Here is a 26,329-nt window from a genome sequence, read left to right on the forward strand (position 1 = left end):
GGGAACCCTTAAGAAGTGATAGAGCTGCCCACCTGCCTTGAAGGCAGTGTATTTGCGATCACTAGTGCGGATGGGGAGCTGGTGGTAGGCAGACTTGAGATCCACCGTGGAGAAGACCTTATAATGCGCGATCCTGTTTACCAGGTCGGATATGCGGGGGAGAGGGTACGCGTCCAGCTGCGTAAACCTGTTGATGGTCTGACTGTAGTCGATGACCATCCTATGCTTCTGCCCGGTCTTTACCACCACTACTTGAGCTCTCCAGGGGCTATTACTGGCTTCAATGACCCCTTCCCTCAGTAGCCTTTGGACCTCTGACCTAATAAAGGTCTGGTCCTGGGCACTGTAGCGTCTGCTCCTGGTGGCGATGGGTTTGCAATCCGGGGGTGAGGTTCGCAACAGGGAAGGCGGGTCGTCCTTAAGGGTCACGAGGCCGCAGACAGTAAGGGGGGGGTATAGGGCCGCTGAATTGGAAGGTCAGACTTTGAAGGTTACACTGGAAGTCAAAACCCAGGAGTGTAGCCGCGCAGAGGTGGGGAAGGATGTAGAGACAGAAATTTTTGAACTCCCTTCCCTGGACTGTGAGGTTTGCTACACAAAACCCCTTTATCTCCACTGAGTGGGAACCGGAGGCCAGTGAGATTTTTTGATTAACAGGGTGGGTGAGAAGGGAACAGCGCCTTACCGTGTCAGGGTGTATGAAACTCTCCGTGTTCCCAGAGTCAATTAGGCAGAATGTCTTGTGCCCGTTGATGAAAACGGTCGTCGTAGCGTTTGAGAGTGTTCGAGGTTGAGACTGATCCAGAGTCACCGAGGCCAATCACAGTAGTTGGGAATTCTGTTCAGGCAGTGTGTGGTCGGCCGAGCTGGGGTCCTGGGGGTTCATCCAAGATGGCGTCTCCCATAGGTCGCACATGGCTGTGGGTGCACAAAATGGCGGCACCCATCCCTCAAGCATGGCGTCCGCGGAACAAGATGGTGGCGCCCGGGGTCTGCACGTGCCCCTGAGATATGGAGGTGGCGGCGGCCGCTGGCCACACGGGGCCCGTGGAGAAGTTTGTGGTGAAGTCTGGATTCGCTGCTGGAGACCGCGGCCACCGCTCAGGCCTGACATACCCCCACGAAATGGCCCTTTTTGCCGCATCACTTGCAGCCGGGCAGCGCTGGCGGGGGTGCTTGGCCTGCCTGCAAAGGTATCAGCGGGGCCCCTCGGGGTTGCCAGGCCGCCTTGCAGCGCAGGCCTGTGGGGGAACGGGGGATGTCTCGGGGTCGGCCGCTGCGGTATTCCACGCTGCCCAGATGGCTGCCGCGCGGTCGGGAACGTAGGCGCGGGCGTTCCTGGAGGCCACGTACAGGGAGCCTGCAAGGGCCCATGCCTTCCTGAGACCCAGGGTGTCCTTCTCTAACAGGCGCTGGCGGATTCGTGACAAAAGCATACCTGCCACGAATGTGTCCCGGACTAAGAGTTCCGTGTGTTCGCTCGCCGAAACTTGCGGGCAGCCGCAGCTTCTTCCCAGCACCAGGAGTGCGCAGTAGAATTCCTCCAACGGTTCCCCAGGGATTTGTCGTCTTGTTGCAAGCAGGTGCTGGGCGTAGACCTGGTTTACCGGGCAAATATAGTGTTCTTTTAGCAGCTCGATTGCTGCATCGAAGTCTTCCGCTTCCTCGATGAGGGTGTAAATCTCCGGGCTCACCCTTGAGTGCAGGACGTGCAGTTTCTGCTCTCCCATGGGTGTGTTTTCGGCCGTCTCGAGATACCCTTTAAAGCACGCCAGCCAGTGCTTAAAGATTGCCGCTGAGTTCGCCGCGTGGGGGCTAAGTTGCAGACACTCCGGCTTGATTCGGAGCTCCATCCTTTCTTCTTAAAATCTTGCTTATTAAATTGATGCACGATCAATGACCACTAAACGATCACGAGCTTCGTGTGGGCAGGGAAAGTTCTGAGAGTAAGGAGGGGGTTCCTTCAGCGTAGTAGGGACAGAGGAGGATTGGCACTACCGAACTTCGGCGATTACTATTGGGCCGCCAATGTGGCAATGATACGTAAATGGATGATGGAGGGTGAGGGAGCGGCGTGGAAAAGACTGGAGAGAAAGTCCTGTAAAGGGACGGGTTTAGAGGCGCTGGTGACGGCGCCGCTACCGATCTCACCTAAAAGGTTTACCACGAACCCGGTGGTGGCGGCAACATTGAATATCTGGGGACAGTGGAGGCGACAGAGAGGGGTGCGGGGAGCCCTGGTGGGGTCCCCAATCAGGAACAACCATAGGTTCGCCCCAGGAAGAATGGATGGAGGATTTCAGAGCTGGTACCAGTTGGGAATTAGGAGGGTGGGAGATTTATTTATAGATGGGACTTTTGCGAGCTTGGGAGCATTGGAGGAAAAGTATAAGTTGCCCCAGGGAAATTTCTTGAGATATATGCAGGTGAGGGCGTTTACTAGACAACAGGTGAGGGAATTTCCGTTGCTCCCGACACAGGGGATACAGGACAGGGTGCTTTCAGGGGTGTGGGTCGGAGAGGGCAAGGTGTCAGAGATTTACCGAGAGATGAGGGAAGAAGGGGAGGAGTCGGTGGGCGAACTAAAAGGAAAGTGGGAAGAAGAACTAGGGGAGGAGATAGAGGAGGGTATGTGGGCTGATGCCCTAAGCAGGGTAAATTCCTCTTCCTCATGCGCCAGGCTTAGCCTGATTTAATTTAAGGTGCTACATAGAGCACACATAACGGGAGCAAGATTGAGCAGGTTCTTTGGAGTGGAGGACAAATGTGGGAGGTGTGGCGGGAGCCCGGCAAACCACGCACATATGTTTTGGGCGTGCCCGGCACTGGAAGGGTATTGGAAGGGAGTGACGGGAGTGATTTCGCGGGTGGTGAAGGCCCGGGTCAAACCAGGCTGGGGGTTAGCTCTATTTGGAGTTGCGGAAGAGCCGGGAGTGCAGGAGGCGAAAGAGGCCGACGTTGTGGCCTTTGCGTCCCTAGTAGCCCGGCACAGGATCCTACTCATGTGGAAGGAGGCGAAACCCCCCGGACTGGAGGCCTGGGTAAATGATATGGCGGGTTTCATTAAACTGGAGCAGATAAAGTTTGCCCTGAGAGGATCGGCTCAAGGGTTCACCAGGCGGTGGCAGCCATTTCTCGACTACCTAGGGGAATGTTAGAGGGAAGACAGATGACCAGCAGCAGCAACCCAGGGGGAGGGGGGGGGGGTTAGTTTAGTTTAGGTCAAAGATAAAGGGGTTTTGTTACTTGTGTATTGTTAAAAATTTCTGTATTGTTATTGTTGCGTTTGCTTTGTAAGAGGGGAAAAATTGTTGTTTGGGAAAAAAATTTCAATAAAACATATTTTTTTTAAAAATGACCACTAAACGAGGTTGTAGTCCCACTGAAGGCTTTAATAAGCTAGATGTTTCCCCCAGCAGCTCAGGTACAGAATGAGGGCTGCTGGGGCGGCACGGGTTCTTATACCCCGCCTATCAGGGCAGAGCTATTATACACTCTAGACAATAGCAAGTATACAGGTTCTACCAATGGTACTTTAGCCTCTCAGGTACCATAATACCTATAATACCACAATGTGCCAGCGCACAAGTAGACCGACTCTGAGCGCTGCACAACAGCCTTTGTCACCCAGGGGTCACTCGGTTGTACCACTTCATTAAGGCACAAAATTTGCCCTTCTCCGTCGAGGAAGTAAGGACGATCACCAAGGACTGCCAGGTCTGTGCGGAGTGCAAGCCACACTTCTACCAGCTGGACCGCGCGCACCTGGTGAAGGCCTCCCGCCCCTTTGAACGCCTCAGTGTGGATTTCAAAGGCCCCCTCCACTCCTCCGATCGACACACATATTTCCTCAGTGTGATCGATGAATACTCCCGGTTTTCCTTCGCCATCCCATGCCCCAACATGACGTCTGCCACCGTCATTAAAGCCCTTAATTCTATGTTCACTCTGTTCGGCTTCCCCGCCTACATCCACAGTGACAGGGGATCCTCATTCATGAGTGATAAGCTACGTCAGCTCCTGCTCAGCAGGGGTATAGCCTCCAGCAGAACGACGAGCTACAACCCCCGGGGAAACGGACAGGTAGAAAGGGAGAATGGGACGGTATGGAGGGCCGTCCAGCAGGCCCTGCGGTCCAGAAATCTCCCGGCCTCCGGCTGGCAAGAGGTCCTCCCTGATGCACTACATTCCATTCGCTCATTCCTCTGCACTGCTACTAACAGTACACCGCATGAATGCCTTTTTGCCTTCCCCAGGAAGTCCACATCCGGGGTATCGCTCCCGACTTGGCTCACAGCTCCGGGAACCGTGCTTCTCCGTAAACATGTGCGGCTCCACAAGGCAGATCCGTTGGTGGAAAGGGTGCACCTGCTCCACGCAAACCCACAGTATGCCTACGTGGCGTTCCCCGACGGCCGCCAGGATACGGTCTCCCTCAGGGACCTGGCACCAGCAGGTTCTACCCCCACACCACCCCCGGCGCCACCCTCCCCTCCCCCGCCGCCCCCCTAGGACCGTCCGTCCTCCCCCTGCCCACCCCGTTGATCAAGAGGATTTCGGCATGCTCCCGGCGTCAACTTCGACCACGACAGCACCAACATCGCCGGCTCCACTTCGTCGATCCCAAAGGACGATCAAGGCGCCGGTCCGGCTGAACCTCTGACCGGCCCGATGGCCAGAGACATTTTTCTTACTTAAAATATTAAAAATTGCTAATTGTATATAGTTATCCACCACCCCTGCCGGACTCAATTATAACAAGGGGTAAATGTGGTAAACCACTGTGTTCTGATATTAGAGGTTGTACGGTAGAACCTGCACTACAGGTTCACCTGTGGCTCCTGCATGCTAGCTCCGCCCAGGAGCCGGGTTATAAATATGCGTGGCCTCCAGCTCGCAGCCATTTCGGCAGCTGCTGTGGGAGGCCACACTTCTGATACTAATAAAGCCTCAGTTTGGATTCAACTTCGTCTCCAGTCAAATTGATCGTGCCTCACTCCCAGAAGATTTCTGAGCTTGCCGCAAGCTTGAGACTCCCGTTTGGTGCTGACGCCGATGTCCTAAAGCTCATGGAATGGTCCAGCACAATAATTCTGTTGCTCTTTTCACAGGCACCTTTCTAGGCCTGCTAAGTATTTCCATCATTTTCAGTTGGTTTCTGCCATTTTTCTCTGTTGCTCAAGAGGAATTTATACCCCTTTGAATGAGCATTTTTGTGCTGGCTTGGGACTCACATTACACAAGCCAGCTCCAGCCATCAAGCGGAGGAATCTTTCATCGGTCTGGATTGGTTAAAGAATTCAACTCCCAGAAAAGAGAAAAACATCATCTAACCTACTATGCAAAAGGATCAGCGGGTGGTCAATGGGTCCAGTTCAGTGAACTCTTGATTCTCAAGGCTTTAAGATTACTCAGCATAACATTGGGAGTGCCACAAATGGTGACATCATAGAATCATAGAATTTACAGTGCAGAAGGAAGCCATTCGGCCCATCGAGTATGCACCGGCTCTTGGAAAGAGCACCCTACCCAAGCCCACACCACCCTATCCCTATAACACAGTAACCCCACTCAACCAACACTAAGGGCAATTTTGGACACTAAGGGCAATTTATCATGGCCAATCCACCAAACCTGCACATCTTTGGACTGTGGGAGGAAACCGGAGCACCCGGAGAAACCCACGCACACACGGGGAGGATGTGCAGACTCCGCACAGACAGTGACCCAGCCGGGAATCGAACCTGGGACCCTGGAGCTGTGAAGCAATTGTGCTAACCACTATGTTACCGTGCTGCCCTCATGCTGACTGCAACGCCCTGGCTAGAATGTGGAACTGGAGATTCCTGTCAAAAATTAATCGGCGCTCTATAGGATCACCGCCCGTGATGCATCCCCACCATAGGTAGGACGGGAAAATCCTAATTTTGCCTAATCCTAATCCGAAATGCCTCGGTTCCTCATTGATTTTCCTGCAGAGTGAAGCTCCAGGCTGGGAGCTTTTCCCTCCCAAAATTCACCCTCATGCTCCCAAGGTGGATCTCCTGGTCGTCAATTAGACACTGACCCCTGACTACATTCTTCAGAGCAGCCAAAATAAAATAGAACAGTAAATCATTTCCACAGGGTTTCTCCAGTTCTTTTGAGGCAACTCACAGTGTAAAATCAGCAGAAAATCAGTGAGAAAAACACCACGAACTCTAAAGAGGAATGAGGTGCCATGAATCATTTTTGTGGAAGTGTTTTCATTTCTTTCTCATGATGTTGCAACAAAAATCATACAGGCTGCACATTGCTGTGTTGTTATATTCCCTGCATCTCCTGAAATACACCCGGCCTGGTGATGCCATGGGGCTGTTAAATCTCGCAAGAGGCATCTTGCGAGATTTGCAACGCTCAGAACGCCTCACAAGATCTAAGTTAGGCTCACTTAAAAGTGTCTGCGTGGGATTCTCCCAGCTTCCGGGAAAGAATGCCCGCGCCTGGGACACCTCACCATGGTGCCATTTAATAATAAGAACCTTTATTGTCACAAGTATGAAGTTACTGTGAAGATCCCCTAGTCGCCACATTCCGGTGCCTGTTCGGGTAAGCTGCTTTGGAATTGAACCCGCGTTGCTGGCCTTGTTCTGCATCACCAACCAGCTGTCTAGCCCACTGAGCTAACCAGCCCCTTAGCACTGTTGCACACAACTGTGGATCAGGCATAACGGCTCCTGGGTGGTCGTGCTTTGGGCAGGGTGGTACCCAGGCACTCCTGCTGCCAGCCTGGCACCTAGGCACTGCCACATAGACACTCTGGCAGTGCCAACCTGACACCCTAGCAGTGCCACCCAGAGTTCGGGTCTGGGGTGTCCTGCCCTTTTGACGTGGGGTGAGGGGGTGCTCGAGGATCCCGTGACACGTAGGTTGGGCGTTGGGGAGGGTCAGGAGGCCGCGGTGGGGAGTTGCGGGATTGGAGCTCGCCAGTGCTGAAAATGAAGGTTAAATGTGGCCTTGGCGGGTGTTCCTCGCAAAGGCTAAAGAAAAACAGAATCCCAATTGAAGAGCACCTTGGCCAGAATCTTACAGATAACTGGCAAATGGGAACAGCCCTGTTAGCCGAATGTGTTTGTATAAACCCACCTTTACAGAACAGAAACCCTAGAATTCCACACTCTGTACTAGTGGCTGTACTAAATGTTTATTCAGCTTCATGATGATGCTTTTGGACTTTGAGATGTGGCTTAAATTACTGGTAACATCTCTTGCCATAGTTTATTTAACCTGGATTTTGTTCTTGGATGTAACTTTATTGGTCGTCATTGAGTGCAGGTACTTTAATTCGTCAACAGCCTGTACCTCGGTGCTTCTAATCTTGACTTTCCGATTTGCAATTTCGAGCCATAATATGGTCTTTGCTTCATTTGTGTTTAGTCGAGAAGACTCACTGGCCTGAACTTTCAGGATTGTGGGTGCCACCCGGAGAGTTGGCCGGGGAATGCTTCCTGCTGACTACAACAGGCTGCTGTCATTTCACACTCTGATTAGTGTTGATTGGAAGCAGGCGGGATTTCTGTCCTGACTTGGAAGAAAGTCCCGCCTTGGAGAGCTTTTGGCCAATATGACTGGCTGACCAATCTCCAGCCCATCGAGGCACAGCAGTGGCCGGAAGAGGAACTGTAGCTCCATGCCTGAGTCGAAGTGCAGAGAGCCGGTGTCAGGATGAGTGGATTGGTCCTGGGGAGGGGAAGGTAGGGGTTGCCCTGAGGAGTTGCAAGTGCGATAGGCAAGGGTCAGGTGGGGGGAGGTGTGGAGGTCTTCAGTTCCTGTCGGGAGGGCTTCCAATGGAGCCAGCACCCCCCTTCCCTGAGATTGAGAATGAGGACTTTTGCCATTTCCCACCCTCAGTCATTGGCCGCCCGCCAGCCTGAAAATTGAGTCTGGGTGGGAAAAGGCCCTTAAGTGGCAACTTAAGACCATTAATGTGGGCGGACGTCCCCTTGAGGCCCTGCCCACCCAACCGTAAAATCGCATCCGGTCTGGGGAGGGCGGACAGGAACCCTGAGGGAATACCGTCTATGCAAATTCATCCCCTCATGCCTCAAAACCTGCCGGGGTGGGGGAGCCAGGGTGTCTTTGTGACTGGGCTCCTATCATCTCTAGGTCTTCCTTTGATTTGGCTATGTGTGTGCTGTCATCTGTATTCAACATGCCACGTCTCTATGATAACTCTACCTGCACCATCCTCATTATAGTCTCTCCCGCAGCACAAAGCAGCCCATGGGACAAAAGACACTCCTGCACTCTCTTCTCAAACTGAAATTGGTTTGTACGCCCATCACCAACTCTGATTACTCCTGAAGCGTATCATTTTTGCTCTTGTATTAGCCACACAAGGGGCGGGATTCTCCGACCCCCCGCCGAGTTGGAGAATCCCCAGGGGGGGGGGGCGGCGTCAATCCTGCGGCGCTGGCTGCCGTATTCTCCGCCGCCGGTTTTTGGGCGGGGTTTACGCCGCGCCGGTCGTGGGGCAGTTGGCAGCGGCCCCCCCGGCAGTTGTTTGGGCCCCGATGGGCCGAGCAGCCGTCAGTTTCTGGCCAGTCCCGCCGGCGTGAAATGGACATGGTCCATCACGGCGGTAGCTGGCTTGTAGGCCTGCTAGGTGAGTCTTCGGGGGAGCGCGGGGGGATCCGGCCCGGGGGGGGGGCCACGGCGGCCTGGCCCGCGATCGGGCCCACCGATCTGCAGGCGGGCCTGTGCCATGAGGGTACTCCTTCCTTCCGCGCCGGCCTCTGTAGGGCTCCGCCATGGCCGGCGCGGAGAAGAACCCTCCTGCGCATGCGCAGGAAACACGCTGGCCGGTCTGCGCATGCGTGGATTCCGCAACTTCCGTTTGGCCGATACTGGAGTGGTTTGCGCTGTTCTTGATGCCGGCGTCAGGCCATCCCGCCAATTGCGGGAGAATCCCGCCCAAGATGTTTGTGTACAACAAAGCCCATGAGCGTCTTCCATGGAGTATCATGCTGGACAGTGAAAGTGTTGGTATAGTCTATGAATCAAACTTGAGCTTCCTCTTGTTTTCACATTCTTTCATGCGATTTTTTAAACACAGGTATAAATTCATAAAACATAGGAATAGGAGCAGACCATTCAGCCTGTTGAGCTCCGCTATTCAATATGGTTATGGCTGACCAGATACTTCAATGTCTTTTACCCACACTATCCCAGAACCCTTTATGTTATTGTTAATCAGAAATCCATCAATCTCTACCTTAAACATAGTCAATGACTGAGTTTCCACAGCCCTAATTCCGAAGATTCACAACCCTCTGTGTGAAGACATTTCTGCTCATCTCCGTGAAATTGTGTCCCCTAGACTCCCCAGCCAAGGAAAACATCTTACCTGCATCTACTCAATTTCCTTAAGTATTTTGCCGGTTTCAATGAGACCACCTCTCATTCTTCGGAACTCTAGGGGCGGCACAGTGGCTAGCACTGCTGCCTCCCGGTGCCAGGGACCCAGGTTCAGTTTCGGCCTTGCATCACTGCCTGTGTGAAGTTTGTACCTTCTCCCTGTCTCTGCGTGGGTGCCCTCTGGCAGCTCCGGTTTCCTCCCACAGTCCAAAGATGTGCGTGTTAGGTGGATTGGCCGTGATAAATTGCCCCTTAGTGTCCTGCTATGTGCAGGTTAGGTTATGGGGTTACAGGGATAGGGCGGGAATGATGGAGGAGTGGACATGGGTAGAGTGCTCTTTCGAAGGATTGGTGCGAATGGCCTCCATAGGGATTCGATGAATACAGGCCCAGTTTTCCCAATCACACTTCATAAGATAGTCCCGCTAGAACTGGAGCAAGTCTGGTGAACCTTTGTTACACGCCCTGTATGGCATTAACCTCCTTTCGGAGGTAAGGCTACTCTTTCCAGAAATGAAATTTAATGTTAGAACTTAAAATTTATGCTGGATGCAAATGTGCAAATTTCAACTAGTTTGTGTTGCCTGAGAGAGGAGCCTTCTGTTTTCACGTGGGCCCGTATATTGTAAAGAAAGAGCTTACTTTGATATTGCAATCTTTCACTCCCTTAGGGTTCCCACTCCAGCTCATTGATACATCTCCGAATGCAATATCTGCCATGAACCAGCGTTTTAAAATATCATTTGATAAAATGATAGATTTAAGGATGGTAACTTGGTAAAGACTGATTATCACAAAATAAACATGAGCATCAATCCACCATCCACGAGTAACCCGATTTTAAGTTCTTGAAAACTACTTTTCAAAAAAAATCAGCCAAATCTATTTTCCACGTGGGGCTGGTTTAGCACAGTGGACTAAACAGCTGACTTCAATTCCCGTACCGGCCTCCCCGAACAGGCGCCGAAATGTGGTGACTAGGGGCTTTTTACAGTAATGTCATTGAAGCCTACTTGTGACAATAAGCGATTATTATTTTCCAATTAGATTGAGGTAAGAAGTTGAGTTCCTTTGTAAAATGAAAGTGAGCTTTGCGCACGAGCAGTGGGAGAGAGGCCACATCTGGAGTGAGGCCAGAGGCAGTGTGAGGTTTAAGCTTTAAACTTGGGAATTTGAAGCAGAGTGGGGATTCGATGCAGAGCGTGAAGAGATGCTGTTTGCTTTTTCTCCTTGCTTTGTACCTTTCAAATCTTCAGAGAGTGAGCTTGCTCTGCTGAAGCTGAGGATACAAGGGAGAGAGCTGATTGGTAAGAAATGGTCAGTCAGTAAGTCTTCACAACTTTCATCAATTATAGTTTGAAAATAGGTTTTGTAGTTTATAATCTGGAAGGGCTCTGATTGGTAGTAACAAGGACAAGCAAACAAGGGCCATAGGAAATTGGAGTTAATCTAACTAGTCAGCAAGGAGCGAAGTTAGCATGAACTTGGGGGAGGAGGAGCTTGGGAACAGTAAGTATTAATAACTCATCTGTTGGGTATCGGGGACTGGGGGGAAAAAGTGGAAAAGTGACGGCACAGTAAAGCTGTGAACTGATTGGCTGGTTGGGAATCTAGTCTAAATTTGAAAAACTAGAGTAATTACCTAAGTAGAGGAGTAACGTGGAGATTAGTGCATTTAGCATTTAATATTTATCGGAGAAATCTAGTGCAAGGGACGAATAGGTTAATTTTAGATGGAGCAGAGTTCATTAAATATATGCAAGAACTTTTCAGCTCAACATGTGGAGGGTCCATAGAATGATAGAATTTACAGTGCAGAAGGAGGCCATTTGGCCCATCGAGTCTGCACCGGCCCTTGGAAAGAGAATCCTACCTACGCCCACACCTCCACCCCATCCCCACACCTCCACCCCATCCCCGCACCTCCACCCTAACCCCCCTGATCTTTTTTGGACACTAAGGGCAATTTAGTATAGCCAGTCCATCTAAACTGCACATCTTTGGACTGTGGGAGGAAACCAGAGCACCCGGAGAAAACCCATGCAGACATGGGGAGAAGGTGCAGACTCCGCACAGAAGTGACCCAAGCCGTGAATCGAACCTGGGACCCTGGAGCTGTGAAGCAACTCTGCTAACCACTCTGCTGCCCAACAAGGGGTGGTGCAGTGCTGGACCTAATTCTGGGGAAAGAAGCCGTACAGGTGATTAATGTGATGGTGGGGACGCATTTTAGCGATAGCAACCATTGCATGATGCAATTTAAGTCTCTTATGGACAAGGAAATAAATAAATTGCAGAAAAGGTCTTGGATTGGGGGAGAGCAGACTTTAGTAAAATAAGGCAGGAATTGGCCAAGGTTGATTGGAACAAGTTACTGGTGGGGAGATCTACAGAATAGCAGTGGGGCGTATTCAGAGAGGAAATGGGGAGTGTACAGGCCAGACATGTTCCCTCGAGGGTAATAGGAAGGAATTAGAAGCCCAGAGAACAATGGATGTCCAGAGATATTCAGGATACAATGAGATGGAAGAGAGAGGCTTTTTATAAGTACAAGGGGAGCAAATCAACAGAGGCATTGTGGAGTACAGAAAGTGCAGGATGGAGTTTAAGAAAGCAATTAGGAGAGCAAAGAGGGGATATGAGAAATCTCTAGCTGGTAAAAGTAGGGAAAATCCCAAGATATTCTGTAAGTATATCAATAGAAAGAGGATAACTAGGGAAAAAGTAGGGCCCATTGGGACCAACGGGGGAATCTGTGGGTGGAGCCAGAGGACATTGGTAGGGTGTTAAATGAATGTTTCACATCTGTCTTCACCCAAGAGAATGAGGAGACAGATGTGGAACTCGGGGAGAGAGACTGTGACATTATTGAGCAAGTTGTCATGGGGAGGGACAAGGTATTGGAGGTGTTGGCAGGCTTAGAAGCGGATAAATCTCCAGGTCCAGACGAATTGTGGCCCAGGTTGCTGTGGGAAATGAGGGAGGAGATTGCAGGAGCCCTGATCCAAATTTTTAATTCTTCTCTGGCCATGGGAGCAGTGCCAGAGGACTGGAGAACTGCGAATGTGGTCCCAATAAGAAAAGCTGTAGGGATAAGCCAGGGAACTACAGGCCAGTGAGTCTCACAGCAGTGGTGGGGAAACTAATGGATAGAACGCTGAAGGAGAAAATCTATCTCCCCTGGGAGAGGCAAGGTTTGATCAGGAACAATCAGCATGGCTTTGTCAGAGGGTGGTCATGCCTAACAAATTTGATTGAATTTTTTGAGCATGTGACTAAGTGTGTAGATGAGGGTAGTGCAGTTGATGTAGTTTTCATGGATTTCAGCAAAGCGTTTGACAAGGTCCCACATGGGACACTTATAAAGAAGGCAAATGCACAGGGGATACAGGGGAACTTGATAAGGTGGGTTCAAAGCTGGCTGAGCTGTAGGACTCTGTAATGACCGATGGCTGCGTTAGTGACAGGAAGCCAGTACCCAGTGGCGTATCACAGGGATCTGTGCTGGGTCCCCTATTATTTATCATTTATATAAATGACTTAGATGACTATGTGGAGGTAGGATCAGTAAGTTTGCAGATGACACATATAGGCCGGATGGTTAACAGTGAGGCTGAGAGTCTTGGGTTACAGAATGATACAGACGGGATGTCAAATGGGCAGGAAAGTGGCAGATGGAGTTTAATCCTGAAAAGTGTGAGGTGTTACACTTTGGAAGGAGCAATTTGACAGGAAATATGCAATGAATGGCACCACACTGGGAAGTCCTGAGGAACAAAGAGACCTTTGCGTGTTTGTAAATAGATCTCTGAAGGTAGAAGGGCAAGTTAGTAGGGTGGTGAAAAAGGCATATGAGACACTTGCCTTTATCAATCATGGCATAGATTACAAAAGCAAGGAAGCCATGTTGGAGTCATAGAGAACAATAGGTGAGGCCACAGCTGTGAGTACTGTGTGCAGTTCTGGTCGTCACATTATAGGAATAGTGTGATTGCACTGGAGCGGGTGCAGAGGCGTTTCACCAGGGTGTTGCTTGGGATGGAACATTTAAGCTATGAAGTGAGGTTGGATAAGCTTGGGCTGTTTTCGCTGGAGCAGAGAAGATTGAAGGGCGACCTGATCGAGATGTACAAAATTATGAGGGGCATGGACAGGGAACAGCCGTTCCCCTTAGTTGAAAGGTCGGTTATGAGGGGACACAAGTTTAGGGTGAGGGGTGGGCGGTTCAGGGGGATTTGAGGAAAATCTTTTTTACCCAGAGGGTGGTGACGGTCTGGAATGCACTGTCTGGGAGGGTGGTAGAGGTGGGATGCCTCACATCCTTTAAAAATTACCTGATGAGCACTTGGCACGTCTTAATATTCGAGGCTAAGTGCTGGCAAATGGGATTAGGATTGGCAGCTCAGGTGCCTTTCATGCAGCGGTGCAGACGCGATGGGCCGAAGGGCCTTTTCTGCACTGTATTTTTCTCTGATTCTGTGATTGAGTAGTTATGCTGAAACTTAATAAATCAGGGATCAACTAGACTATTGCGTTCAGTTCTGGTCACCATACTTTAGGAAGGATATGAAGGCCCAGGGAGGTTGCAGAACAGATTTACCAGAAACTAAATGCACTTTACACCTCTTTAACATGTTCAAATAAACATTGAGCCATTCAAAAAAATAGGTCTAAAAATAAAGATGTCAAACTAGCAATGTTTTCCCTTGTGTGCACCTGTTTCAACAACTAATGGATGTTTGTGCTGTCAATATTGCAGGGCCATTGTGGGTGGGTGAGCAGCATGGGTTGGCATGGATGGGCACAGGGATTGTGTGTGTGTGTGTGTGTGTGTGTGTGTGTCTGGAGGGAGTGAGGGAGTGTAAAGGGTGAGGGCTAGAGGAAGGACATAGCTGGGACAGAACCGAGTCAGACCTTTTAATCAGCTCTGGCCCTTGACAGTTCCTATGGCTGTTTCTGATCTGTGCCTGGACGTGCCCGACTCCAACGTGCACCCAACAATGAAAATCGCGCCGCTTGAGGCACTTTCTCCTGAGGTGGGCATGCCGAGCCGGGCATGCCCACCTCACCTTAAATCCATACCACCTGTCTCACACACTGGTAGTCATTCACACACACAGGTAGCCAGTCACACGCACACAAGTAACCAGTCACACACACACACACACAAGTAACCAGTCACACACACACACAGGTAGTCAGTCTCACACAGAGGTAGTCATTCACACACACACAAAGTAACTAGTCACACACACACACAGGTAGTCAGTCACACATACACACAGGTAGCCAGTCACACACACAGGTAGTCATTCACAAACACAGGGAGCCAGTCTCACACACACACACACACACACACACACACAGAGGTAGCCAGTCACACACACACAGATAGCCAGTCACACACACACACACAGGGGTAACCAGTCACACACACAGGTAGCCAGTCACACACACACACACACACACACAGATAGCCAGTCACACACACACACACACACACACACAGGTAGCCAGTCACACACACGCAGATTGTCAGTCATACACACACACACACAGGTAGTCAGTCACACGCACACAGGTAGTCAGTCACACACACACACACAGGTAGTCAGTCACACACACACACTGGTAGTCAGTCACACACACTGGCAGCCAGTAACGTGGGAGCTGCTCAGCAACATGATTAACAGGTAAATGAGCTGGCAGCTTTGTTTTTATTAAAATGTGAATACGGGCTTTCATCCAATGTTGCTCCTTCCCCCTGTTCGAATCCCCTGACCTCACTGCCATCCAGGAATCACTCCCCAATTGATCCATCCCTTTTGCCTTACTTAATCCATAATGCAAACACCAGGATGATCCAGCTGCTTAATGTTTAGACACCGAGTGGAATGTTGACAACAGCTGCCAAGAGACACACTGCCACTTTACAGCAACATTACTTTGAGGTAGCAGACAGAAGGAGTGCAACCAACTACTCCCCACCAGTTGGGCAGTGGACTTTCCAGATTGCACTTTGTGCATTAATACTGCATTGTTACAATGGGGAAAATGGGTGACTTGGCAGCAAGGCATTGGCGTTACAGGAACACCAGATTTCACTAAACAATTATACAAGAGACGAATGCAACAGCAAAATGCTGCACTTGTGCTGGAAGTCTGAAATAAAAAGAGAAAATGCTGGAAATACTCAGCAAACCTGACAGCATCTGTGGGGCGAGAAACAGAGAGCGGGACGTTCCCCCCCCCCCAACTCTGCAACCAGTTCTCCAGTGGCGGAAGTGGTTCGCCATTGGCCGCCAGCGAGACCATTCTGTCCCACTGATGTCTGCGAGGTTTTGCATGGCTCACCCATCCCGTCACAGGGGACCCCGCTACTGGGGGGTAGGGTGGTGGTGATTGGGGGCAGGGGGGCTTTGACTTTGGCGGGTCCAGATTATCCCACCGGTGGGAAGGGCCGGAAAACCCTGCCCAGAATGATTGGCCGGAATCTTCTGGTCAGTGGCGCTGAAGGAGAAATGGGCAGTACAGTGTTTCCCGGGGAAGTGCAGAGGATCACAGTCAAGTTGGGGAAGGACAGAACGCGCCCACTTGTAACGGCACTGGCTGCGTATTCTGCTAAATATTTAAAGGTCCAGCCTTTGAATGAATGAGTGTGGGTCAGTGAATGGATGAATGAACAGGTGAATGGATGAGTAAGTGGATGAACAAGTGGGTGAAGTGGGTAGGTGAGCAAAGCGTTTGAGCTGGGTAGGTGAATGAGGTCGGTGGATGGGTGAGGTGAGTTGGTGAGTGAGTGTCTGAGGTGGGCGGGGGTCTAATCAGATGGCCAGGAGTAGTTAGGTTTGGTTGGTGGGTGGTTGGCCAGTTGGGCTGAGGGGAGGAATTCAGGTGTTTTGGGGGGTAGTCTGGTGGTTTGGGGGCAGCCAGGATAGCTTGTGGGGTAGTTGGTTTGGTTGTAGGGAGGTGAGGGGGGGGTAGTCAGGTGTTCAGGGCTCGTCAGGCCGCGTTGGGAACGGTAATCGGGGATCGGGGGGTAGTTGTGCCAGGTGGAGGGTGATAGTCAGGTGGTTGGGGGCAGTCAAGGGGGAAAGACATGCGGTGTTGAGGAGGGAGGATAGTACTTGGCGGGAATGATTCAGGTGGCATCAGTAACCAGGTTAACCAAGTGTTAGCTCAGGTTTTTAAACAGGTTAACATTTCCAAGGCAAGTACCAAAGTAAGTCATGGATATCTGGCCCAATTGCCGACTCTAGCTCTCGCTCAAATCACTTCATCTGAGGAGCGGTTGAAGCATCACCTCTTTCTCTCTCTACAGACGCTGCCTGATCTGCCAAGCTTTTCCAGCACTTTTTGCTTTTTTGCTGCACGAGAAATTCAAAAGCCACAACATAATACCAATCCCCCCCAACTCCAGAAACAAATCGGCTGCACTAACGTGCAATCTCAGAACCCAGGTAGCCGCGGAATGCTCCTGACATGAACTAAAGTGAGAGGGAAAGTTTGGCACAAAGCTCATTACCGTTCAACTGCTTTTCAGCCAGATGTAGATTCAAACCTTCAAAACTGTCAGGCGTTAATCAGTGAGCTTGAAAGGTAGAATTAGAAAATGGTCCAAAGAAAATCCCCCATCTGATAAAAGAGTTTTAGTTACAAATAACACTCCTTCTGCCTCCAAGTAAAGAAAGGAAAAACTCACGTTTACATAGAGCCTGATATAATCTCAGGATGCCCCAACAAAATGTTCCACAAATGGAGCTCGAGAACAAGGAAGCTGCAAACACGCTTGCCAATGGTTGAGTGTTATGCTTTCGTTTTTCCTAGTCATCCGGGCAGTTCTTGATGTAGCAACGGCACTGAATAGACAGCTGCTTTAGAAGAGTTCCCTGTCCGTCCACCTTGAAATCTCTTAGTCATCGACACATTTAGTATCAACATAGCCTGGTCTGAATTTTCACCATGTCAAGAGCAATAGTATTCTGGTTTCTCGGGTTCTTTATGGTTTGTCAACTGGTCACCTTTGCTAGTAGGTATCACTCAACAACAACTGATTACATTTATACACCCGCCTTTAATCTAGTGAACCATCCCAAGGTCTTTCCCAAGAATTCAGCAAGATTTGACATTGGGGCAAATAAGGAACTGGATTCTGTGAATATCATGATATGCGATAACTTTAAAAGGGGTATGTTTCTCACTGTATTAAAAGGCAAATGGTGTTTAATCAGTAGTGCATTCGTTATAGTAAATTTTTTAAAACATGAAATCTTGTCATGTAATTCTTTCAACTGGTAGCTGGAAATATAAATCTCTTTTTAATGTTATTGGTCATGAGAGAAGAGTGTGACAATCATAACCAATCAACACCATAGCTGCCAATATTCTGGCAGTTAAATTGTTGCAGTTGACTTAGCATCACAGCTTAAACCACAAAACTCTTCCGCTCTTCACAATTCTGCACTGTTTAGGAGTGCGGCAAGAATCTTAAGCAGCCACCTATTACATCAAATCGATGTTACCACTAATTGTCGCAGCTGTAGACAATTGCAGATCCTGCTATTGATTTCAAGATCTGTCCACCAATGAGAGGTAGAGGTGTCTTATCTTTGCAGTACAAAAGAGACTGTGTGCCACATGGAAAACAAATACCCAAATAAACTGATTTATTCCGGTTTTCATTTACACACATATATAGGTAAAAGGCCACAAGAGGGTGCTAGTACGCTCCTCTCTCCTTAATGAAACAAAGTAACACAATATTCAAAATCCATACAACTTACAAACGTTCCTTGTTTTCATTTGTTTACAAATCCAACTTAGCCTAAAAGATACTGTGGAGATGTGCATCAATGTAAATACATGGAGGCTAGCTAGACACTAGAGGGAGCACCAAAGACATCACACACACACACTCAGCCAATAGATCAGTTAGATAGGAGACGACCAATGGACAATCACGATGCACACGGAGGTGACACGGCCACAGGGGGGCATTACACCAACCCATATATAAAGGACACCACACACATGATCTGCCTCTTTCCAGTGGAGACAGTCAGTGAGGACAGGCACAGGGTAGATTCAATATTACACCCACCACGTGGATTGCAGTAGCTGGTTAGTCAGTCAGGGTAGCTATAGTAGGATTAGCAGTAGTGTCGAACCCGAGTAATAGAAGTGTAAACAGTTTAATAAACGTGTTGAAGTTATCTCCACGTCTGAACCTTCCTTTGTCAAATTCACCCCAAGGAAGCAGCTTATGTTACACCTACAACATAACAAATCAGATACCAACTTTCTTGACACAAACTTTGAGAATTTGGGGAAGGGCCTTGACACATCTGTGCCTGGGTCTGAAGAGACTGATTTTGACCTTGTACTTCAATTGAATGTTACACTTCATCACACAAAACTGACTCTGGCTCGGATCTGAACTGGTTTCAGGCACCACTTATGCTGGAGTAACTAGGCACTCTATCCGCATCCTAAGTATCCAATTCATCAGACTCATTTGATTCTTTCCAATCCCTTCTTCTTTGTAGACCTCAGAAGGTCTATATGATCTATATGTACAGACCCAACCTTTCCATTACCAAACATCATGACCAGACATTTCCTGGTAGCCACTTCAACCATTTATGTTCTTTTACCTTAACTTTCTGTTCAACATCAGACATCTTCCTCTCGCTTTACCCCTAGACTGACTCTATTTCTGCCTGGATTGGTTCACTTCTATTTACTGTTCTAAATGTGGCTTCAGTAATGTTGTGCAATCGGTTAGTGCGTTCAGCTGCTCACTAATCGAAAGGTTGGTGGTTCGATCCCACTTGAGTGTTGGTTTTATGGCGGCACGGTGGTTAGTACTGTCGCTTCACAGCGCCAGGGTCCCAAGTTCAATTCCCGCTTGGGTCACTATCTGTGCGGAGTCTGCACGTTCTCCCCATAGCTGCGTGGGTTTCCTCCGCGTGCTCCGGTTTCCCCCCCACATGTCCTGAAAGACGTGCTGTGAAGTAATTTGGACATTCTGAATTCTCCCTCTGTGTACCCGAACAGGAGCCGGAATGTGGCGAATAGGGGCTTTTCACAATAGCTTCATTGCAGTATTAATGTAAGCCCACTTGTGACAATAAAGATTATAAAAATAAATAAATCATGAAAACCTAATTCTAGCCTGTTTTCTAAGAAATAATTCATCTGGTGTCCTACCGGTAATGGTATGAAGTGTGTCACAATAAACAAACAAAACATTCATCATTCAGATTCAATGACAACTGATCCAATTTGTATCGAGCATTTGCTTAACAATTTGCTCAACAATTTTTACAGTGCATTCTGCTGCTCTATTTGCATCCGGATAATCCAGTACAACAAATGAGTTGCCTCGGCTTCAACGGCTGGATCGTTAGGATTTGGGGACTGCAAGTGGCCCATTGTTCATGCACTCTTGCTCTAGAGCACTCCATTCCCAAGTTTGAAATCTGACATTTGGACTGGAGCTGTCTCCTAGGAAACAAGTTTGTCCATGTTGCGAGGGCACCTGTGTGATGGAGGGAGAAGCTTCACAAATGACAAGATCTGTGACCAAACCACCTCGGACAAATTTTGCAGAAGCAAATTACCGTAGTTGCTGGAGTTCTGAAATAAAAACAGAAAATGTCAGCAGGCCAGGCAGCATCCGTGGGAATTTTGAACAAGAATCATTTTGGATTCAAAATGTTAACTCTGTTTCTGTCTCCACAGATTCTGCCTAGCCTGCTGATTATTTCAAGAACTTTGAGTTTTTATATTACATGACAACTTTCGGGTTGATTGAGTAACAGGTTTGATGTTGGTAAGTATATTTTTCCGAGTTTGTCATCTTTGGTAATGTGTAAATTGGCCTTGATAAAGAAGTATCTCTGGGCGGGATTCTCCGGCCGTGCCCGCCCGGCGACCGGAGAATCCCACCCGAGGTCAATGGACTTTTCCATTGTCCATATCTTGCCCGTGGCGATCTTGCGGTGGGCGGGGTGGAGGAATCCAGCCCTCTGGGTTGAATCTGGGTTAAAGACGTCTGATGTTGTGGGGAGACGGTGGTGTAGTGGTATTGTCACTGGACTAGTAATCCAGAGACTCAGAGTACTGCTCTGCGGTCCCAGGTTCAAATCCCGCCACTGCAGGTGGTGAAAATTGAATTCAATAAAAGTTTGGAATTAAAAGTCTATTGCTGACCATGAAACCATTGTCGATTGTTGTAAAAACCCATCTGGTTCACTAATGTCCTTTAGGGAAGGAAATCTGCCGTCCTTACCTGGTCTGACCTACATGTGACTCCAGATCCACAGCAATGTGGCTGACTCTTAACTGCCCCTCAATGGCAAAGAGGGGTGGGCAGTAAATGCTGGCACAGCCTGCGTCTCCCATGTGAACACATTTTTTTAAAAAATCACTCTAACTTTCAAATGTGAACGTGGATGGAGTATCTGGGATGAGGGAAGAAAATGCTCTTTTATTTATAGATATTCAAAGTTGGTGGTGTAAACAGGTGTCTTCTTGCTATTCCCAATGGAATTACAGTACCCAGGTTTTAACCTCTTGGTCTACTCATCAATTTGTACAAAATTACTTGTAAATCTTTCCACCATCATTAGTAATTTGGCTGTGAAATGTGCCCTAATTGATTGGATGAAAGAGAAAGTAAAATAGTTTGTAAATTATTTATCCTCCCAATATTTTTTTATCGTAATAAAATGCGTTTTCGTTCTTCTGTTGTAGATCATCTAATTAAGGAGCAATCTATTTGAAAAGAGCATTTGCTATCGACAGACCAGTTAAGGAGGGAATGCTGTATTTACAGACTATTCAATACTACAATTTCATACATTAACCTCAGTTCTCTAAAAACAAATCTGTCAGATTTTGGTTAAAGTTCTTGTTTCTCCAAACTGAAGCCGGCAAAACATTAAAAGCACAGTGGGTGTACCCACATATGGACTGCAGTGACTCAAGAAGGCAGTTTGCCACCATCTTCTCAAAGGCAATTAGGGATGGGCAATTATTGCTGGCCTCGCCAATGACACCCACATCCCTCGAATGAATAATAAAAAATTAAAACTGCTGGTCGCTGGAAATTTCTGTACAATAAAGTGTTGATGTGTAAACATGAATGTTCTCCTGATTGTGAAATTAGATACATATTGCTGAGAAAAAGGAAGCTGGAAAATTGCTGTTTCGAGCCTTGGAAAGGTTACCATGACAACCAGCTGATCCATGGAGCCCTTCTTGCTCACAGAAGTACAAAAAAAAGTAAATTGTGCTATTTTGTCCATCCTCCCACCCGGTCGCTCACCCGAACTCATGCACCATTTTGTAAATACAGGAACAGGTGGGAAACCTGAGCCCAGGTGATTGAAATGTTCACTAGAAGGTGCCCGGGGCCTCCCTGGCATGCTGGCATTTTCCAAACAGGAAGCCTATTTCACAAGCCCGAAGCCTATGAGAGCAGCTAGATGGGTGAGAGTGGATGCTCGCATGGAGGTGCGGTTCAGATTGTGGTGTGGGTCAGGATGCTCAAAAGAGGCTTCAGATCATGGGGATGAGGTTGGTGTGGAGTTGGGGTCCAATAGTGGTCTTGGGTGGGGGCTGGATGATTGTCAAGTTTGGTTCCAATGGCGGTTGGTGGAAGCATTTGACCATTTGCATGGTGGGTGGGTGAGTTGATTAATTTGGGCAGCTTATCAGCACTTAAGGAAACACTCTTGCTCCCCCTGGCCCACAAGCACTGCTGTAAATCTATTTACTCCATAAACCTTGCTTCTTTCCTTTAAGTTATTGATTCCCTTAGGCCTGGAAAACCCTGCCCCTGGAGTTCAAAATAGAATGACTGTTAATTTAAGGTGGAGGTACGTTGCCTCATTATAATATTTAAATGACCAGCTTACATCCCTTGGGCAAGTTAGCTGCTTGACTATCACCGCTTCCTCCATTAAAACTGGACGTGGGATCCCATTTCAGATCTCCTGCATTTCAACTCTGACAGGAGCCCAACACATTCATTTTCTGTGAGTTAAAATTCCGCCCTTGTGTGCTTGAACTTCTTTCCCTCTGTGCCTGTATCTTTTTCCATGATTATAAGGGAAGATGAGACGCTGGTACTGTTTCCACTGGAGCATGCAGCAAAAGGTAAAAGGAGATTGAGAGGATTTTTGAATGATGAAGAACATTCATGGTGATAACAGGGAGGCAGCAATGGGCGATCTTCAGTTTAGAACAGTCAAGACGAGAGTTGAGGAGAGAGGTTTAGCTAAATTTATTTCCATGGAGAGTTAATACAACATAGAATAATTTCTCGTAAGGATCAAATGAAGCCATCATAGATTTTAAAAAGGGATAAATGGACAATTAATTTTGCGTTGTTTTAGCAGAGTCAAAATGGGTAAGGGCTGGGGTTGGTAGCAGTGCAACTGAGTGAGGTATTGGGGTGAGTGACGGTTGGCCACAATTTAATGTGGAACCCAGAGGGCCGGATTTGGCCCTCCTCCCAAGTCCGTAATAAGGCAAGTAAAAAGATTATTTTAAAATCATATTGTAACCTCAAAATACTGGTTTTGCCACCGGAAAATAGTAGGCCCCAGGCCTCAGGGTGACAGAGGAGGCAGGTATGTGATGCAAGGGTAGGAAGATGGGGCTGGGGGGATGGGAAGCATACTGCAGCGGGAAGGATGAAATGCGATGGATGGGGAGTGGAGGGGGTGCTAGTTGTTGACAGGCCATCAGAATCTAGATCATTCCAATTAGTCACAAGCTTGAATTTGCTTCTAAATTAGGCAAACAGCGAAAACCTCCCCTAGTCAAAGATGCACTGAATGGAATATAAATCTGTTTAAGGCTCATCCACACAATGGGTGGGATTCTCTGGCCTCCCAGTCGCATAGTTCTTGGCAGCGGGAGGCGGGGCACCATTCGCTGGCGGCAGATTCTCTGCTCCCGCCGCTGTCAATGGGAATTCCCGTTGAAGTCACCCCACGCCATCGGGAAACCCAGGGGCGGGGCTGCGCTTTGGGTGGGATCAGAGTATCCCACCGCCAGTGGACGGCCGGAGAATTCCAACCAATAAGTAGTCATGTTGGTGTATCAGACAACACTAACAACAAGTTGCATTTAGATAGCATAACATAACATTTAGATAGATTAACATAAAACATCCCACGGTCCTTCACAGAAACATTATAAAGCAGAATTTGACATCGGACGACATGATGTCATAATACTGCAGAAGGCCAAAAGCTTATTCAAAAGTGGTAGATTCAAGGAACGTCTTAAGAGTGAAAGTGAGAAGTGGATGCAGAGAAACTTGGGGAGGCAATTTGAGAGCTTGGGGCCCATAGGCAGCTGAAGGCCTGGCTGTCAATGATGGAGCAATTAAAATTGTGTTTGCTCAAGAGGCCAGAATTCGCTGAACACAGCAATCTTGGAGCGTTGGGGAGCATAGAGGAGGTGTGGAGATGAGGTGGGGCAAGGCCACGGAGGGATTTGAAAACAAGGATGAGAATTTTAAAATCGAGGTTGAGGAAACACTAATGCTGGGTTTTGAGGAAGGGCGACTACTCATCTGGACTTGCCGGTCGAGCAAAGCGTTAAGATGAACAACAAGCAGCAGGTTTTGTCTTTCTTTACCTTAAATGTAGTTCCAGCTGAGAGTAAAGGAAGCGAAGAAAAGAGCGCCGTGCCACAATTTCAGCATGGCAATCGTTAAGCGTTAGACCCTGGTTACTAATGTATTCTCCGTTTATACATTTGGTCCCTGTTGACAGTGCAACAACCTGGGCCTCCTTCATGCTCAGACCTGGAAGGGGAAACAGCAAAAAAAGTGCTTATTTTTAACCAATATACGCAGACGTGACTGTTCTTAATTTCAGTTGAACTGGTTGCCAAATAGCAACAGATAAAATGGCTTATTTTTGTTTTAGTGCGCACTGTCTGTGGAATTTTCCTTTTGGCCACTCGAGGGACAAACATAAGTGAAGGCTTCTACTGTTTTGTATTCCGAGCAAAAAACGGAACGTTCTTCTTGAATGCATTCAAGATATCAATACACATTGCTGCTGGAGTCCTTTCGTCTGTGTATTCGAGTTTCTAATCACTAGACAATTACAGATAAGGGAGGCCATTCTGAGTTCATCCACCCAGAAATGTGTAAAGTTCCCCATTGCCGTATCCAATTGGTGTATTAAATGATTACATGCCCTTTTCTCTCCACTGCTCTATCCAGAGGGTCCCTTCATGTATTGGCCACTCATTGTACGAAGAACTTTCTGATATCAGCTGGAATTTTTCCCCATTCCTAGATTAAACACGTTTCCCCTCGTTCCAAGTTACTTCAAAGAAAATGTTTTCCTCCCGTTGACTATCTTATATACTTCCATAAGATCACAGCTCGAAGGCCACCTTTCAAGACTTAAAAAACCTGAGTTTTTCCAGCCTGTCCTCATCACTCAGACCGCTAACACTCGGGGTCGGCCTCGTGGCTCTCCTCTGCTCGCAGAATTTAGAAAGTGAAAACTTTTCCTCCTCAATAATTCGAGCAACAGAAGCCGCTTTGTACCCATTCTGGCACCTTCGGTAAAATGATCAGCGAAAGGAGCTTCACTAAAGGGGTTAAAGGCTTGCCGTTTCTGAGTTTCAAAACCTTTCAAGTTAGCAATGGAAGACCGGTTTCTGCACCTTGACAGCACATCTCACCCTAACCTCTCGTGGATAGTTTCTAAATCCGTCACTATAGCACAAATTTCTGGTCTCCGGCATTACCAGGGGGACAATCTAAACGCCTGTTCTGAGATACATGAACTATCTGTAACATTCTCTGTGGAGATTGCAGAGCTTTCAGGATTTGCGCTCCTAAGCTTCTCATTCCAATTCCTTTTTTCGCCCTGGTCTTAATTTGCACCATCGGAGTCACGAATCAGAGCATGTTCTAATCTCCAGCTTCACAGCAACCGGAGCAATCACACCCACAGAGGATCCCGCGACTCGAAGTCAATTTATCCCAGAAAAGACTCAGAGCTTAATCACTGAAATTCTTTCACGATCGGGTCAAGTCATTTGATTTCAATAGTTTAATAACAACAACAAATTCTATTTATGAAGCTGTTTTCATGGAATTAAGTGCTGCAAGATGCTTCACAGGAGCAGAAATATAACACTGAGCCATGTAAGGAGTTGCTAGATCAGGTGATCATTGGTTTTAAGGAGCAAAAGGAGGAAGGTGAGATCGAGACCTGTAAGACCATAAGACATGGGAGCAGGCCATTTGGCCCATCGAGTCTGCTCCGCCATTCAATTAGATCGTGGCTGATCTGATGTGATAATTCTCAACTCCACTTTCCCGCCTTATCCTTATAACCCTTGATTCCCTTACCGATTAAACAACTGTCTATCTCAGCCTTGAACATACTAAATGGCCCAGCCTCTGCAGCCCTCTGTGGTAAAGAATTCCCCAGATTCACTATGAGAGAAGAAGTTCCTTCTCATCTCTGTCTTAAATGTGTGGCCCCTTACTCCGAGATAATCGCCTCTTGTCCTAGACTGTCCCACAAGGGGAAACAACCTTAGAGCAGCAATGTAGCACAAGTGGATAGCACTGTGGCTTCACAGCGCTAGAGTTCGATGTTCGATTCCCTGCTGGGTCACTGTCTGTGCAGAGTCTGCACGTTCTCCCCGTGTGTGCGTGGGTTTCCTCCGGGTGCTCCGGTTTCCTCCCACAGTCCAAAGACGTGCAGGTTAGGTGAATTGGCCATGATAAATTGCCCTTAGTGACCAAAAAAAAAGAGATTAGGAGGGGTTATTGGGTTACAGGTGGAAGTGAGGCCTTAAGTGGATCGGTGGAGACTTGATGGGCTGAATGGCCTCCTTCTGCACTGTATGTTCCATTAAAAAAAAACTCTCAGCATCC

General features: G+C 48.2%; 1 protein-coding gene across 1 annotated transcript in view; it reads right to left on the reverse strand.

Annotated features, from left to right (window-relative positions):
- Positions 1 to 26,329, reverse strand: part of adarb2 (adenosine deaminase RNA specific B2 (inactive)) — a 1,014,773-nt gene that overhangs the window by 170,361 nt on the left and 818,083 nt on the right. Inside the window, 1 exon segment of the mRNA XM_072508292.1 lies at positions 24,055 to 24,223. Within this exon segment, the coding sequence (XP_072364393.1) occupies positions 24,055 to 24,223 (169 nt within the window).

Source organism: Scyliorhinus torazame, chromosome 6 (genome assembly GCF_047496885.1).
Source record: "Scyliorhinus torazame isolate Kashiwa2021f chromosome 6, sScyTor2.1, whole genome shotgun sequence".
NCBI lineage: Eukaryota > Metazoa > Chordata > Chondrichthyes > Carcharhiniformes > Scyliorhinidae > Scyliorhinus > Scyliorhinus torazame.